The sequence below is a fragment of the Brienomyrus brachyistius genome, chromosome 16 (genome assembly GCF_023856365.1).
Source record: "Brienomyrus brachyistius isolate T26 chromosome 16, BBRACH_0.4, whole genome shotgun sequence".
Taxonomy (NCBI): domain Eukaryota; kingdom Metazoa; phylum Chordata; class Actinopteri; order Osteoglossiformes; family Mormyridae; genus Brienomyrus; species Brienomyrus brachyistius.
In genome coordinates this window covers 2,876,846-2,894,361 of record NC_064548.1, presented here as the reverse complement: position 1 = coordinate 2,894,361, position 17,516 = coordinate 2,876,846, and the positions used below count along the sequence as shown (strand labels likewise).

The window sequence follows — 17,516 nt, the reverse complement described above, 5'->3', positions numbered from 1 at the left end:
AAAATCTGCAGGAGAAATTGCAAGCTTAGCCTGTGTGATTGGACTCTGCAGGAGTCTCACGGTCAGGAGAATTGGCAGGCCTGGGGTTAAAGTCAGGATCATAATACTGAGAATTCAAATATTAACCTCATCTGCCTTTTTTAGGGGGGTTAATTCTATTTGGGTGGCTGGGGTGGGGGTGGGGGGATCTCTGTATTCCCAGCTGTTCAAAGGAAAAACTTAGGCCCATCTGTTTGTGTTGCACCAGCTGCTGGGAGAATCAGACCCATGAAATGCCCCACCTCACCCACACGCCACAGGAGAAAGGATGACACCCCCTCTCCCCCCATCTACACCCTCCCAGAGGGAAACAAATGCTTCTCTACAGAGCCACAAATGGGGTAACACACACATTCCCTGATACACGCATAGTTTAACAGTTTGTTTTTATTGAACAGGGTGACTGATGGACTTTTAGTCAACTGTGAGGAAATGGGCAAAGGAAGGGAAGGAACTCACACACAAACAGGAACAGCTGGCCGCTGGTTATATGTCTAAAGACACACGGTGGGCTCATTCACTCCACTTATCTTAATTAACGTGATATTAATCGTCTCTAAAACTGGTGCACCATCAGGATGATATGCTGCTGTACAAGATGTTCTTCACCTGCAGATTACGTATTTGTTTTTATGCTCCTTGTCTGATGTCTTTGACTAAAGCATATGAAAAATGAATATCCACATTTGCTGTAAAACTGTTGAGTCATTGCTGGTACTTGGTGAGAATTTGCATTCACTCATGAGAATCAACACAACCTAACAACCAAGTAACCTACATAACAAGCTCACATTCTGTTTCCCTCCAGCTTCTGGTTGAATTTTGCTTTGAAGTCAGTTCAGAAGAGACGAGAGAATGCCATGTGTATCCGATAATGGGAACATCGCTGTTAAGCCTGACACCCAGGACAGCTTAACATGCGTGGGGATGGGAGCGAATATGGTGAGTATTTATTCAGGTTGCTGCTGTAGCATCCTGTGCTGGGAAATTCCCAGTTACATAGAGCGATTTCGAGGGAGGCGTATCCATTCTCATCTACTCATCCTCTGTCCACTGTGTGTAAACAGGGAAATGTGGAAGGAGGTGTATCCATTCTCATCTACTCATCCCCTATCATCTCTGTTTGAACAAGGCAATGTCGATGGAGGTGTATCCATACTGATCTACTCATCCTCTATCCTCTCAGTGTAAACAAAATGATGTCGATGGAGGTGTATCCATTCTCATGAATTCATCCTCTATCCTCTCTATGTATAGAAATCCCTTTCTGCACCTTTAGCTGTGTGTGTTCTTGAAGGGAATTTAAGCTCTACTCTTGTCCATTGGGGTGGGGAGGGGGCTGCAGTTCAGTATATGTCAGCTGTGCTCCTCCAACCTCTTCTCCGCCTTCTGCTATGCAAGGGTTAATCCCTCCGCATGACTGTTGGCTGGAGCAGCTGGTGAGACATGTCTGTCATCACAGCTATTACAATCCAGCTGGACATGTGTGCGTACTGGGGAGGGGGTCACCTTGCTGCCCCCCCCCCCCCCCACACACACACACACACACACATTGCATACCACTCTCAACATGGTACAGTCTCTGTCACGCATCTAAATCCTCACAAATGTTAAGGCCTTGAAACAGCTGTACATAATATACATAATATGTGGTCCAGGAGTACATGCCAGCCTATCAGCCACTCTCTTCCTGTCCCCTGTCCCACGCCAGCCTATCAGCCACCCCCTTCCTGTCCCCTGTCCCATGCCAGCCTATCAGCCACTCTCTTCCTGTCCCTTGTCCCATGCCAGCCTATCAGCCACTCTCTTCCTGTTCCCTGTCCCATGCCAGCCTATCAGCCACCCTCATCCTGTTCCCTGTCTCATGCTAACCTATCAGCCACCCTCTTCCTGTTCCCTGTCCCACGCCAGCCTATCAGCCACCCTCATCCTGTCCCCTGTCTCATGCTAACCTATCAGCCACCCTCTTCCTGTTCCCTGTCCCATGCCAGCCTATCAGCCACCCTCATCCTGTCCCCTGTCTCATGCTAACCTATCAGCCACCCTCTTCCTGTTCCCTGTCATCCCATAATCCAGTCCCCTTCCTGTCTTCTGGCATGGCATGTTCTCCCAATGGTGTGTGACTTTCAGGCAGTTCAAAGGCATAAAGTTAGGTGTACTGGCATCTCTGTATGATTCGTAGTGTGTGACTGTATGTATATGAATTTCGACCCTGTGATGGCCTGTTATGTTATCCAGGCTTCCTATACTGTATATGGTCCATGGTGTGTGATGTGTATGTGAGAGTTTAAACCCTGTGATAGACTGTTAGCCTATGCAGGTTGCCCCTGCCTTGAGCCCTGTCCTTTTTGCAGGAGGTTCAGGCTCACTTCAGTTCTGCAGAAAATTGGATGGATGATCTAAAGCAAATGTTTTAACAGCCCAGTTAAATTCCTGATGAAATTACACCTGTGGTATTTGCACCTGCACTTTTACCTGTGTTCAGAAATTGTAGGTTGTGTGTGTGGGAAAGAAGTGATTTAGCAAAAGGCTTATAAGGGACAAGAAGGCACACAGTGATATGCCACTGCAAGATGCACAAGCTCCACCCCCTTAGCTCCGGACTTCCCATTTCTGTGGATGCTGGCCCACAGCCACACTGACATTGGCTCTGTCTCTTAAAGTCTGCATTTTAGGCCATTTTATGGTTAACAAATACAGGACTATTAATATGTGCATCTGTTTATTCGATAAAATTTTCTGTATCTGTGTCGGGAATGGGTGGGCTTAATAGCAGAAGTGGGTGTGGTTTAACATGGAAGATTGTATTTTTGTGGGTATTCCCATATAAAAAAATCTTGTACGAATATATGTGTCATGACCTGTTCGTGGGCTCCTCATGTGGGCCCCCTGATTATCCACGTATGCTTCCCCGATTGTCTCCAGCTCTGTCTGATTATGTTGCCTAGTCCTGTGGTATTTAAGTCCCGGTCTTACCTGTTTCCCCCGTTCGTCATTGTGGTCTGGTGATGGTTAGTGTGTTTCCTGTCTCTTGTTCCCGAAGTCCCCGAATAAACCCGTTGCGTTTCCCCGATTTCCGCCTGCCTGGCTCGTTCCTGACCCACCTACCCGCACGATCGCCCATCTGCCAACCCTGATCGTGACAATATGTATGACTCATTTATTTTACATTGAATATATAAGCATATGTTGTACCCAGAATATATATAGAATCCATTATGTGGCCATATATAAATGTGACATCATACATGAATGAATAATTTATACATAATTAAATGAAGGAGGTCATAATATACCTCCAAATTAATACACTTATAAGAATGTTAATGTTAATGTTTTTCTGCATGGGTGGAGAGTAGGCTGGGACAGTATTATGATACCACTATGTTTTTTTTAATGAATTTTATTGTGGGGACCCCTCCCCCTGTTTGGTAAAAAGTATTTCCATCAATCCAGAATAGCAGTGTTTTTAAAAAATCTAAATAACAAGAAAAAAATTGAAATAACAAATACAGTGATATAATGTGAAAGAAATTAGATTCCGCCCAATTGGGATTGGGATTCTTCAATATACAACAGATATGATACAAATTAAGTATATGTCAGGTATGAATTAAATATTCGTTTTGGAATGTTACCTTGAAATTGAAGAAAGTTGCCTAGGGTACCCCCAGTTCCAGGGGGTGCCAGAGTGACACAAATTATTTGGTGTAGCAGACTAGTTCCATTTGCCTTCCTCTGTTAATTTTGATTAAAATTACATTCCACTCAGTATGATCCATTTTCAAATGAGCCAATACTGCAGACTCACCCTGACATGTCCTGTGTCCTGCACACAGACACGCTCAGAGAGACCGACAGCAGTGGTGGCCAAGAAAATCACCAGAACTCTCTCAATTTTCCATGCGTGTGCATATGCAAAGGTCAGGGACCTCCATGCATGAGTTTGCAATCATTTCTGAAATAAGGGAAGATCTACTATCACAGCATTATGAGAAAACACTACATGCTCTGATTGTCACAGCATTCACACTCATTGTTGTGATTGCTTAAATTGCTTCATAGCATGTGTTACACTTATTAGAATAAGAATTATGCAATGGTCGTAATATTTCAACAGCATTGTTGTGCTGGCTGAGCGTTCCCTGCTGTAATGCCCACATTATTTTCCATGTCCTGAGCGCAATACGTTTAACAGTAAATTGCCGTCGGATTTTATTGTCTTTTTTGATTTATGAGTGTCTGTATCGATGTGATCCATTGTATTATTATTATTATTATTATTATTATTACTATTATTATTATTGTTGTTATATGGAACGACCCATGTCTGACAGAATTTGTAAAATGCCAAAATGTTTGGTATATGTGGTTATATAAGACAATAGCCTAAAATGATTAGTATATGTAAGTTTTCCTATATGCCCACTTCTCTGGTGATACGTATACAAGGAGTGTTGATGAGTTTTAGTCGTCACAGAATACATTTTGAATTTGTGTGCCCTCCAGTGACATTGGCAGTTGAGCAATATCTGTTAGATCTGTAGAACACCTACTTCAGGGTAATGATAGTTGATTCTATATACAGTCCCACTCAAAAGTTTGGACACGCCAAACCACCTAGAAAGGAGAGTGATCGCGTTGCGTCACATGACCTGGCCACCTGACTTAAACACAGTAGAAAATGTTTTGGAGGAGTATGACCAGAGAGTGAAAGAAAAGTGTTCAGTGGTAGAGCAGCAGGGGAGGAAGGAGAGTGTCACAGGTAGTGGAGGCGTTACAGGGAGCAGAGTAGGAAGAATATTTTGATTATTGAATCTCCATGAGTGTAATATGTTAGCTCCGGCATGCATGGCTATGGCAGCGTAAGTAGGAGGGAGAGGCAGGTGGGAATGCAGGCATGGGGAGTCCCTGAAATGTCAGCACTCCACTTCCACAAGGGAGGTAGTTGCTTAAATTTCTACACAGTTCCTCCAAGTATATCAGCACAAACCGAGCAACTTCCCCACTGTAAACTTTTGTTATGTTAATAGTCATAACAGATTGATATATTTGTATGTGGTGCCTATTTTACACATTTTAATTATATTCATTTGTCAGCATCCTATAATTCACATAATTTGTAATATTTCTGATGGTTGCAATTTTGAAAACATCCCCCTCCCTCCTCCCACATTTGTTTTTTTACCTGACCTGCACCTGCTCTGCAAGTCCTTTGAGCCTCACAATCTGACCACCTATATCTTACAGATTGAGTATGAGATCAACAGAAAGCTAAGCGGGAAGTACACCTTTAAGTTATCCGATATATTTATAATTATCTGAATTATAAGGAGCCCTGTTTCATTTAAACTGAATTTTGAATTCTGTTCTGCAATGAACAGAAAGCAGTAAACAAACATTAGGAAAGGTGTAATTTGTATTGTGCACAATTCATGCTGCAACATTTTTGAATCACTGTAGGGCAAGTTCATATTCTGAAGTCATCTAATTAGCTATTGAGAAATGCATGTATCATTCTGACAAGCCAGCTGATGTAAAGCTCTGCATGTCTCCTGGATCCACACCCAAGAGTGACGTGGGTATGGGAACGGGAGCCTACAGCACAGATGTCAGCCAAGGGCCTCATACACTTGAAGATCTACCAGCAGCCTTGCCCAGGGCATTCCAAATCACAGAGCTGCTGAAATGCTAAGGACCTGGGCATGCCAGGGAAGCATCTCAGGAGGCAGGGCAAAGGTCAACCAAATGGCCAAGGCCATTGTGGACAAGGATCCAGTATCCAGCATGACCATGAAATACAGAGGGATTGCAGCGATCTGTCCTCACACTGCTTGCATATGGTGAGGTAACATGGAGACAATCAGTCTTGTAAAGATCACTTTCATTCACTTTAAAAGTTCTCCTCTCCTGTCACATACAGTAATGTAACTGAGTCAAATCCAATCACTCTCAGTAAAAGAGCCGCTTAACACAACAGAGTTTAGCACACCATTTCCCCATCAAATAATGTCACTCCTTTTCTATGAAGCATAACTCTAACTTTTTTGGAGTCTCTCCCCCATCTTTAGGTCACTCCCCTGCTCCATCTTCCCTTGTTTTCCGTGAGATGACGTTCAGTTCCAGTAGAAGGCATCAGAGTCAAACTGCTCCTTTCACTTTTGACACTCATCACAGTGTCACTGTGCAAGGAGATTCCTCCAGCTTCAGGCACCACAGGATGCAGTGTCAGAATGAGCCGCCCTGCCCCCACTGGGACATATTTACTGCAGTGTCTCATTGGAAGTGCAATTCGCCATAGTGATTGTGATGGGCAGGGCCAAGTGAGTGACAGGTGTGAGTTACTGTGTAGTCTGGGTAGATTAATAGCCATACAGTGTGTCTGTCTAATATTACCGTGGACTAAAATGGAGATGTCTGAAATAAGCCATGGAAGTGGGCCAAATGTCTCAGGTGTTCACTTTCTCCCTGCTCTCTGGAAAACACAATCAGATTAAACTCCAAAACCAAAATAACGACTTGTGCTCTTTTCTGTGTTTTCTTTGTTTTAATTTTTTTTTTACCTTTGGATACCCAGACAGCGAGCCTGGTTCTGTTTAACTGGCGCTAAAAAGATTAGCTGCTCTGTGTGAAGGTGCTAAGCACAGATCAGTCAATGCGAGATTGCCTGGGGGCTGCTCTGGGCTGGGGGGGGGGGGGGGGGGGGGGGAAGGGGGAGGTGGAGGAGGGGGCTAGGGTCAAAATTGCTTAATGGTTTTATTGAATTAATGGCACATCCAAAAGAGTCTCTAGGCTCTGTCAGTCAAATACAGTGACACCATGCTATTGGAATGCCTCCTCAGAGTGTTGAAACAATAGATGGCTTCAATTGTGACCCCTCCCACTAGTTTTAACTCAATAAAAAATTAATGCAAAGCAGGCATCTCATACATCCCTTTGTCTAGAAAGGAAGATGAAGAGGGCCTGAGATGGCGGGTTTCTCATTCTTCCTCACCAAAGGTCACCAAAGGGTTTGTGCTCCAAGTTTATGCCAGGTGATGATGGATGAATTGAGCTTGGGCTGAAGTTTAGGCCCATGTGGTGAACATCACTGACAAGGTGATCCTTTCCTATGGAGTAACGCCCATTTATATGTTACTCTCTTTAGACAATGTTGTTTTTAAAAGCAAGCTAATGCTGAGTCATGGTGGGGCAGACTTTTGAGTGGTTTTTCTTGCAAAAGATGAAGCTTTTCTGCTCAAGCCATGGATCTCAACTCTGCACAACTTAAAATAAAACATTAACAATTAGACCTAGAAACACTGATAATTTCTATCTATCAATTTATGAACGAATCACACTTTCCTCTGCTTCCCACCAATTTCTGTTCGATCCTCAGCCTGTGGCAACTAGTGTGGTCTTTGGTTTGATGTTTCCCTTGATGAAATGAGATCTTTCAGGCATTTCCCTCAACAGCTGTGCACTCAACTACAGCATTTCATTAGTGTTGTTAAACATGGTGGCAAAGTGGAAGAATTTTAGGAAATTAACTTGGCTGGAAAATCTACTGAAGGGACCCACGTAAAATTTGCCTGCCTAGAACACCTGAAATGGTACTGTCCTGTGCACAAGTGACCAAAATAAAACTAGGAAAATGCATATCAGTTCATCATATGTTCACATTTAAACTCAAAATTATGCATTTAAATTTAAAATGAATAAAAATCCCTACGACAGCGTATTAGGGCCATTATATGTGTGTGTGTGTGTGTGTGTGTGAGTCAGAAATTCTGAGATTAATGTCATATTGTACTTTTCTGTTGGATTTACCAATAGTGAAATACTCATTTTATTAGCACAGAATCACCATATTATGCTAAGCATCCAAACTTTGAAGAGACATTGCCGTCTCTCATTGTTCAGAAAAAAGCAGCATTTTGATTTGAATGAGGTAATAGCTTTTGTGCATCAGAAACTACAACACAATGGACAGATGCAAGGATATCGCTGGTTACATCTTTGTGCAATTCAGAGGGGATTTGAGGTACAGCAGGACACAATACAGCAGATTATCAAATTAATCGATCCTGAAGGTGTGCAGCTTTGAAGAGCGCGATGTCTTAGGGACTGGCAGTACAACACTAAAGGTCCCAGTGCTCTTTGGCATATGGACTCTTATGAGAAATTGAAACCCTATGGTATAAGGATCAACAGATGCATCGATGGCTTCAGTCGTTTTGTTTTATGGATGGAAGCGTATACAACAAACAATACCGTAAAGTTGTAGCTGACTATAATTATTATTATTTTTATTATTCAATGTGTCACAAGTTTGGGTGGGTGTCCAGAGAGATAGCAACTGTGCTTCTGAGAAGAAACCACACTGACAATTTTTCCAAAGACCACAGTTTCATATACAGACGCAGTACAAGCAATCAGCATATAGAAACCTGGTGGGGAATGCTAAGAAAACAAAGCATTCAGTTCTGGATGAACATCTTCAGAACCCTCCAAAATAATGGACACTTTAATGAAGACTTTTTGGATAAAAGTTTAATCCAGTTCTGCTTCATCAACTTCATTCAGGTATCACTTATTGATTTACACACTCACTTCTTCCTCTCTAACTATCTACACACAACACTTTGTTTTATATGTGGTGTATTATTTATTTACCCTTCCTTTATCCAAGATAGGTTCCAAGCAAATATTAATCTCTGAAGTGATCTCTAAGTGAAGAACAAAAATTCAATACCCCTTATAGAATACACACTATATCAAGTGTAAAAATGCTTCTCTTGTAATATGCATTCTCTGTCTATACTCTTATTTAGAGAGAGGTGGATGAAGTGGTGAGAACATGGAATTCCCACAAGATCAGACCCAAGCCAGGCCAAGATGTATATGGAGGTCGTCCAATCCTGATGTACACAGTTCCACAGGAGTACAGCGCTGACAAGAAGCTCAAAACAGTGGATCCTGAGGAGGAGCACACCCAAGAGTCAGCTCCCTTGTGATGACACTGTGTTTGAGTTGTATGTGCTACTAATGCAGGAGAATGGATGGGATACTCCTACAGATGTCTTTGATGCTGCAGAACTGTACTGTATACCTCACTTAGAAAAGTGATACAGCGAAGCATCTAATATCTAATGGTCACATTTATTCAGTTCTACTCTTAAGCATTTGTAGTATTACATTGTATAGTTTATAGACATTTGAATTACATTAAAGCATATTCACCTTTACACTGAACTGGACATTTTCAAGGAGACAAGAAAGTAATACTGAAATATAATGAGTGCAATGTTATTATTTCTGTTGTTTATTCAGTATGTTAGAGATATTGTAAAGCAGGAGGGAGAGATGGTGGTGATCAACTATTGGAATCACTCTGCGGCCTGGGTGCACCCCAGTACACCAGTACAAGGATGGAGATGCTGAGATGTGTTCAATAAATACAGCAATTAAAAAGAGAAACCATTGGAACATATTAAATCGCATGTCCAACTTTCTGGTATTAGAAAGCATGTTTGAGTAGGTGGTTGAACTCTGGCTTCCAAACAATTCATTTTATTGCATTAGTTAAATCTGACTTTCTGTCCAACTCATAGCTGTATATGGCAAGTGTGCTCGTGTAAAAATTTTAATGGATGCTGCACATCAGTGGTAGTGAGGAAGTTCCCCTAATCTCTAGGAAAAGACGTTATAAATATTACTATAAATATTATAAATACTATTTTTATCATCGTTAGAGACGAATAGAAGAGAACACATATATGATGATGTATTATAGTACAATTTGGATTGGGACAATAGTTTAACTTTATTTATACTACGGGACCGTTGAATGCTTGAATCTGATTGGCTGACGAACGTTCTGATGTGTGCAATTATTTTCAGGGAAACGCACGGCGAACGTAGTTCCAGGCAGCTCTCTTGACCGCATTACAGTTCCATATCACTTCGCATAGTTAACTGTAATAATATTGCAATAAATAGAAAAATGCAACGAACGAATAAATAATTAAATGAATAAATATACATGCACAAGCTTTTCTGTCTCATTACTGCAATCACACGTCCTTGCACACGCACACTATGGTTACACACTCACACAAAAACGTGTTGTCAGTGCTGCCCTGACGATTTTATCAGTTAGCCTGGTGTAGCAACTTAAAGGCTACACATGACATTTCTCACTAGCGAGGTAATAACAGCGCTGCATCTTAAAGCAGACTTACAGTTTAGAGACGGTGCTTCAGAACACTGTTGAGGGACACACAAAGGTAGCCTAATTCATACAAGCTCTCTCTCTCTCTCTGTTTCTCTTTCTCTGTCTCTCTCGCTCTCTTTCTATTAACTTCATTATTAACTGCATTAGTCTGCTATCAACGGCTGAAGCCTCCATTGCCAGCTTTAAAATGACGTTTTGGAACTAGCAAGAGTCGTTGGATGACATGCGGAAGAAATAATCCTACTCACAATAGCAATTTAAGTAGAAAAACCGGACGAATGCCATGAAATATAATTATTCCTTACTTAAACTTTTGCAGGTTTTTCAAAAGCAAAATATTTTGTATCATGTATCTAGGTTAGTTACATCTTCCCCTTGAAATTGATCATGACTGATTCCACTTTAAGAACTGCAGTCTGTTTTATACACTCCTGTATATGAAGTCGTTTTTTTTTTATCATATTTATCTTAGGAATGACCACTGTGTCAAAAACATTCACTTGCTTTCTATATAATTAATCAGCCAATACTGAACCCAACCACAGCTAAGGCATAATAACTGGAAAAACTTGTGGATGAATCTTTTAATGTATGAAACAACATTGGTGACACCTGCACAATGATAACTGTCACGATCGGGCTTGAAAGGGCAGGCGATCGCACTGGTATGCGTTCAGGCGAGTGAGCAAGAAGCAGGCAGGTAGGCAAAGCACGGGGTACACTGGGGATTTATTTAAGGACAGGAAACTGATACTGGGGACCATCTACTCACGCCAACGAACATCAATGACAGACAAGGGGAACAGGTCAGACCAGGACTTACACAGGACTGAAAGTAAATGGACACAGCTGGGTACGATCAGGGAAGCACACGTGGGTAAGCAGGGGGCGTGGCACACATGAGGAGCGGACGAGCCGGGCATGACAATAACAGTAGAGTAACTCATTAACACATGGCAAGCACCAAGCACGCTTTCCATTAAAACTTTTATTTCATTTCAAATCCTGTTCCATCTCTTTCCTGACACGAATTGTACGGTCACCCTGTTTGTGAACATATCTGGGCATCCAATCTTTCAAAAATGAAACAACTCAGAGTAGTTTTATTTTGACAAAACCTTTATTAAGCATAGCTGCCATGGCTTATATATTCATTTTATAAAAGAACATAACAGAATGCAGCACTATAACTATTGGTCAGTGGCATAAATTACACATATATTGTAATAAATTAGAAAAACACATTACATACTGTGACAACAGAAACATTTCCTGCATTCTAACTAAAGCTAAACTGCAGAAAACAAGTTTCCAGGACTGCTACTGAACAATAGCCATCATTGGACGAACCGTTGAAACTGAACCATGGAATAAATAGGTACACTAAACATATAAAAACACAACTAAAAATGAGTCAATATAGTTAAAATTTCTATTTCAAAAGTTCATTTTGAAATGACTGACAATTGTTTTTAAGAACTGCCTTTGTTTACATCAGCCAACATTTATTTAAATTATGCCACAGATATCTAAAAGAAGAGCACCAAAACATCACCTGCATCTGGTGAGAACTGCACAAAATCTGTTTCCAAAACTGCATACACTGTACTACTTTCTTCAACCTGTAATGCGTATTGTTATTCAATGAAGTATGTCGACTGTATCATCACAGTTCTGTAGTAAGCTACATTTTCACACCCAAAGCATTTTAAATCCATATCTGTGATGTCGAATCCAATAAGAAAAGTTTATATTCGTGCTGTAAAACTACATTATGACTTTCATAGATTTGACCACAATTACAGTTAGTACAAGATCATCCCCACTCTATATTGTTGCAGACCATTTACATTCTATGAAGAAGTATGCATTACATACAGAAGTATATATTAGCCTTAATAGCACAACCCTTGAGCTGTGGGAGTTTGGAGTAGCTTTCTTAAGTTATTGGCACGCAGAAGCTGAAGTAGGATTAAACTGTACTGTATATCTACTGGATAATGTCCATACTTCTCTGTGGGGTTGTTGCCCTTTAAAAATGTTTCATGGTATAAAAAATGGTGGGAAATGCTGTTAGAAAAACACTGATTTACATGATCAGCATGTCATAATTTTCAGTAATACAGGCTAACAATGAGGCATGGAGGAGGATAAGAAAATATTTATGTACAAAATATATGTTTCTATAAATTAGGAATATGAATCAAATGAGCCATGTATGTATTTAAATAAGAGGTACGCTGAGATGTGTAATAATTCATATGACTGAAAATAATTACAAGGGTAATCAGGACAAACAATGATACATACAATTGATTAACACAAGTCTACAATTTTTTTTCAGGTGCCAAGGTTTTTTGAATAGATTTAGGATATTTTGAGGGTGCTGAATTCAAAAATCCCATTACTTTTACTAAATTGGTTCTAGTTTTTGCGATAATGGACATGAAAATAATGAAAATTATGAAAATATGAAAATAATGCATTCCCCAATGCAACTTGTGTGTGATGACAAATGCAGTAGCTTTTGGTCTGTCTTTACACTCTTTAACAGTGTCTTAGGTAATGAAATATCCCATATAATTATTTTGTATTTCAATCTGTAGGCCTACAATGCTGTAAAAGCGACTTTTTGAAGCCAGAATTCAACTGTGAATTTGCAGAGGAAAGAAGTTGGTTACAGTATAAGTTTGTCAACCCAGTCTTGGTTTATACCCAAAAAGTTCTGTCTTAATAAATATATAAATACATGTAATTATGACTTCATCAAGAAGAGCCTGCATTTACCAAATGCATGAATGACACTGAGGCTTCGGCCTGGAAGAGTTTTGTCTCTGTTGTGAAGAACTACTTGGGTAATCACAGAGCAGACCAGTATGAAGAATTGGTGGAAGATATGTTTGCTAACTTCAGAAATTTGGGAGTTGATATGAGCATCTCCATAGCCATTTAAACAGATTTCCAGATAACCTTGGAGACTTCAGCGAGGAACAAGGCGAGAGGTTCCACCGGGATATGAAGGTGATGGAGGAGATATATCAAGGCAGATGGGACATACACATGATGGCAGGCTGCTGTTGGAGTCTCCAACGTGATTGTCCTGATGACACACATAACAGGAAATCGCATAAACAGCATTTTTTTGAAGCATTGACAATAACAATTAATATTGTATTAATTAATCAAATCAAATCATAAGTGTTTAAGGTTTTTTCTCCAAGAACAACATATTGATGGTCAGGTAACCAGGCATGGCATCCAATTAAGATGAACATGCTTCTTATTACATTACCACGTTATACACTACAGCCTACAGCACAGTGTGAGGCTGCTGCATATTCTAGATGGCAGACAGCTTGGTCACACCAGAGACCAGTTTAACTACTGTATTTACTCTATGGTTACACCATGCAAGCTCTGCAGGAGGTGGCATTTGAGCACGTCCTTGCAGGAAATCCTAGTGATCAAATGTCATGTAGTGGCTAATACAGCTGCTCTGCCAGCCATTCCGAAAGGAAGCTGCCTTACCGTATGTGAACAAATCAGAAATCACTCACACAGAACTCACACAGCTTGCAATGCTATACTTTATACCCATATCACACAATACCACACACCTGCTGCATGGCAATTGTCTACTAAGCAGCCAATTAGAAAGCAAGAACTATTTGTTTATTTAGATTTTACAACAATCTGTGCACGTTTGTTTGCATGTTGTCCTTCTCTCATTGTGGTGTTTGTTCCAGGTTCTCTAGTTTCCCCCCACAATGAAAAAAAATGCTAAGGTTAATTGGTGTTACCGGATTGTCTGTAGGTGTGAATTGATGTGTCTGAATGGAGTGTGTATGTGTGTGTTTGTGTGGTCTTGTACATATTATGTTGTAGCGACCAAATGTCCCAATAATGTCAAACCTGTTATTTTGACCTTTTGAGGATCATTTTTTAAATCCCCACAAAGGGATACTCATTTTTATAAAAACCTATCTGTCACATCCAGCCCCGCCCAGCATGTCCAATCCCTGCATTTCCCTCGGGTGTGGCTTCTAATCAGCCACACCGGAAGCTTGTTAGTCTTGTTCTTGCCCTCTTGTTAATCAGCCACAGCTGGCTTGTATTTACTCCTTTGTTAGTCATGTATATTAGCATCTCTTCGTCCTGTGCTCCCTGTTCAGTCAGTGTTCTTTGTCTGCCTATGCTACCCTGCCTTGGTCCTGCAATAAACACCCCTGCGAAGGGGAACTTACCGACAGCCCGCATCTGGGTCGTCCTTCTCCCGCTGCTGTGCGACACTGTGGCTGCAATTAAAAATCTAAAAATGTCAAAAGTCCTGTATTTAGTTTGGTTACATACGGTTAAAGTCAGTGTTGGGTAGAGGTTAAGAGAAATACACTGTAGTTCTTATGACATTCAAGAATTTTGCTGTTAGTGTCCATTTTAATTGCACGGGGAGGATATGTGAACCTGAGATTGGCACGTTATGAGACAAAGGTAGACCTTTATAAGGTATCCTTTCAGAAATAACTTCACATCAAGGTTTGGTGCATTGTATGGAGAAAATTTCTTATAAATTGTAGGATTTAAATAAACCACATTCTGTTAATTATAAAGGTACTCTTTGTCCAGCCCTGTTTGTCCTTTACATCACATCACACAACCGTTAATAAAGTAAAATAAAAGTAAAATAAAATCGTAAGGCCCTGCAGTTCCTACCGTTTATGGACCCAGCACTGTCATTCCTGTTCACTGGCAGACAGAATTCCAACCTAATGGCATTAATGGGAAAGACAAGAAGTGAAAGGAACCATTGAAAGATGTCTATGTTTTTCTTTTAGATACAGGGAAACCTCTGTATAACAGTTGGGTACAAAGCTGTATTCCAGTTGTTGGATGCTGCATACCGGATATCTAAATAAAATACTCTAAAGTATTTAAGAACAAATTTTATTGGGGAAATACTTAGCTTTCACTGTGCATTCAGTAAACTCACCAAAATAAACAAGCCCCTTAAAGGAAAGTATTAATGTCTGTTTATGATAGTGAAATGAAATGAAAGTGTGTAGCTGTAAAATAACAAATTATATCAGGTGTTCAAATTGTCAGGAAGGCTGTTAATGGAGTCTGGTGGGAGGGTCAGGGTGGAGTTCAGGGGACATATATGTAATGAAAACAAAGGAAAGAGTTTTATGTTCTCTTGCTCGCTGCAAAACGAACACACTGCCTCTGGACGCAAGAATAGGGACTCATTGCTGATCGCTGCGCAAGAGAATATTTGTCCAAGGTTGTTCAAAAGCAGCACTTACTCATTTTATAAAGGTTCATGCAGATAAATTGCTCTGTGGCATCAGTCATACATTCAAAAGGCATTTTAATGTTAAAATTAAAGATGTTGTACAAAGCAGCAGTGAGCTGATCTGGATTTCAATGTTGCACCTTCCCACGATAATCTGAGCTCATTAAACGCTGCACTGTGTACTTAGAGGCAGTCAAGTGGAGGTGTTTTCACCGTGAAAGGCTCCCTGTTAAGTTAGGGTATGAAAATCTGATTATCCCTCTGATTGGCAGCCCCCCAGGCTGAGAGAGTGATTGACACAGTGTGAGAAAGGACACAATGGCCTCTTGTGTTCCCTTCTCTGCCCTGGTGGTGAACCATTCTCTGCCTGCATTTGATCATAGCTTTCCTTATCTGAGCCAAAGGTTAGGACTTTCAAAATTCTTAGACTTTCTATATGAGAAAAAATGTTCCTTTAATTCCTAGAAAATAATTCTGTAATATAGTCTGGGATGTAGTCTTCATCCTTAGTTCTGAGGTAGAAACATGTATCTCAATTTGCACCACAAATTATCTAGTTGAGATTACTGAATAACAGCAATAGCCATAATGCAATCATAACAAAGATCACAGTAACATTCCATGAGTATTGATTAATATTAGTCAACTGATTAATACAGGGGATAGCACTCTTACCTACTCTGCATGTATGCAGTTTGTATGTTCTCCTCGTGTTGTGTGGGTCTCCTCAGGTACTCTGCTTCCGTCCTGCTGCCCTAATACATACAGCTGTGGAAAAAATTAAGAGACCACAGGACAAATTTTTGTTTCATTTATTTACCAATTTATGGGTGTGTGTCTATGAATATTTTTTTTATGCAAAAGGCAGTCTGGTTCTGCTCTGTTTCTCATTAATGAAAGGCTTCTTCCTTGCTTGATGGGACTTTAGTCCTGTTTACAGAAGCCTGATACAAACTTTCCCAACAGTGCACTTCACACCTGCACTTAATCAATGCTTCTCATTTCTTTTAAAGATCACTTGATGTCATCCTACGATTTATGAGAATCTGTCGGATTAGTTAACGGTCATCTCTAGCATTATAAAGTCACTTCCTCCCTTTACCTGGCTGGTTTATGGTCATTCCTGCTTCACCTTGTTCTTGTGTCCTGCTGTCTTAGAATTTTTGAACCTGGAAGCAACCTGCTGCTCAGAACCAAGATTTTAAAATGAATATTTGTTTAAAAATATAGAGTTGTCGCTTATTTTTTTCCATGGCTGTACATCAACAATTGAACTGGTGTGTGCATGCATCATGCCTTTCTCCTTATACCGCCAGGGATAGATTCCAGTCTCTCCGTGTCCTTCTATTGGTTAAGCAATGGAAAGATTAATGCGTAATTAATACACGATGTAGCTTCAGTTTCATTATATGTTTGCAGATGTTAATTAATTTATTCTCACGTGCCGTTCCTGCGTTGCAGTACCATGCTCGCCCGACAGGTGTCTCCCTCTTTTCAAAACCCCGGAGACTCCCTGCTGCTTTGGCCGGCCTGCGGTTGCTAATAGCGACCAGACGGCGTCCACGGACAGCTTGGCATCGACACGGCTGAGGCGACGGTATTTTCGTTGGATAGTTCACAGTTTGTCTCCACAGTTCGTCCGAAACCAGAAGTTTGGAAACATGCCGCCGAAAAGAGTGAAAAGCAGCTCCCAATCCGGCCCGACAGTCGCAGCTGGCAGTAAAGCTTGGGAGGCAGGACTCGTCGCGGCACCCTTAGAGGAGGTAGTTTGTGCATCAAAAATAAAATAAACGGACATTGATCTTATTTAAGAGAAATTTTAAAGAAATAATGTAGCATGGCTAATGTAAATAAATATCTATGCAGTAGACATCTTTTCAGGGAGTATCCCGAGATTGTCCTTGACTTTAATATCATTACTTTTGTTTGACAGTTTGTATACCAAGCGTGCTATAGCAACCATCAAAACAA

General features: G+C 40.6%; 1 protein-coding gene and 1 long non-coding RNA gene across 6 annotated transcripts in view; one reads left to right on the top strand and one right to left on the bottom strand.

Moving 5' to 3' along the window:
- Nucleotides 1-11,356: 11,356 nt before the first annotated feature.
- Nucleotides 11,357-17,075, bottom strand: LOC125709820 (uncharacterized). Its single transcript, XR_007382840.1, has 5 exons — nt 16,648-17,075; nt 16,221-16,313; nt 14,966-15,018; nt 14,500-14,550; nt 11,357-13,355 (listed from the first exon to the last, which is right to left on the bottom strand). It is a non-coding gene; the product is annotated as an uncharacterized LOC125709820 (long non-coding RNA).
- A 100-nt stretch (nt 17,076-17,175) lies between these two features.
- The window catches only part of spag17 (sperm associated antigen 17), a 55,809-nt gene continuing 55,468 nt past the window's right edge, over nt 17,176-17,516 (top strand). For all 5 annotated transcript variants that reach the window (XR_007382839.1, XM_048978707.1, XM_048978709.1 and 2 more), the window contains exon 1: nt 17,176-17,308. Coding sequence is in view for 4 of the 5 variants with exons in the window: in XM_048978707.1 (XP_048834664.1) it covers nt 17,207-17,308 (102 nt within the window). In the remaining variant the exon portion in view is untranslated. The remainder of the gene's footprint in view (nt 17,309-17,516) is intronic.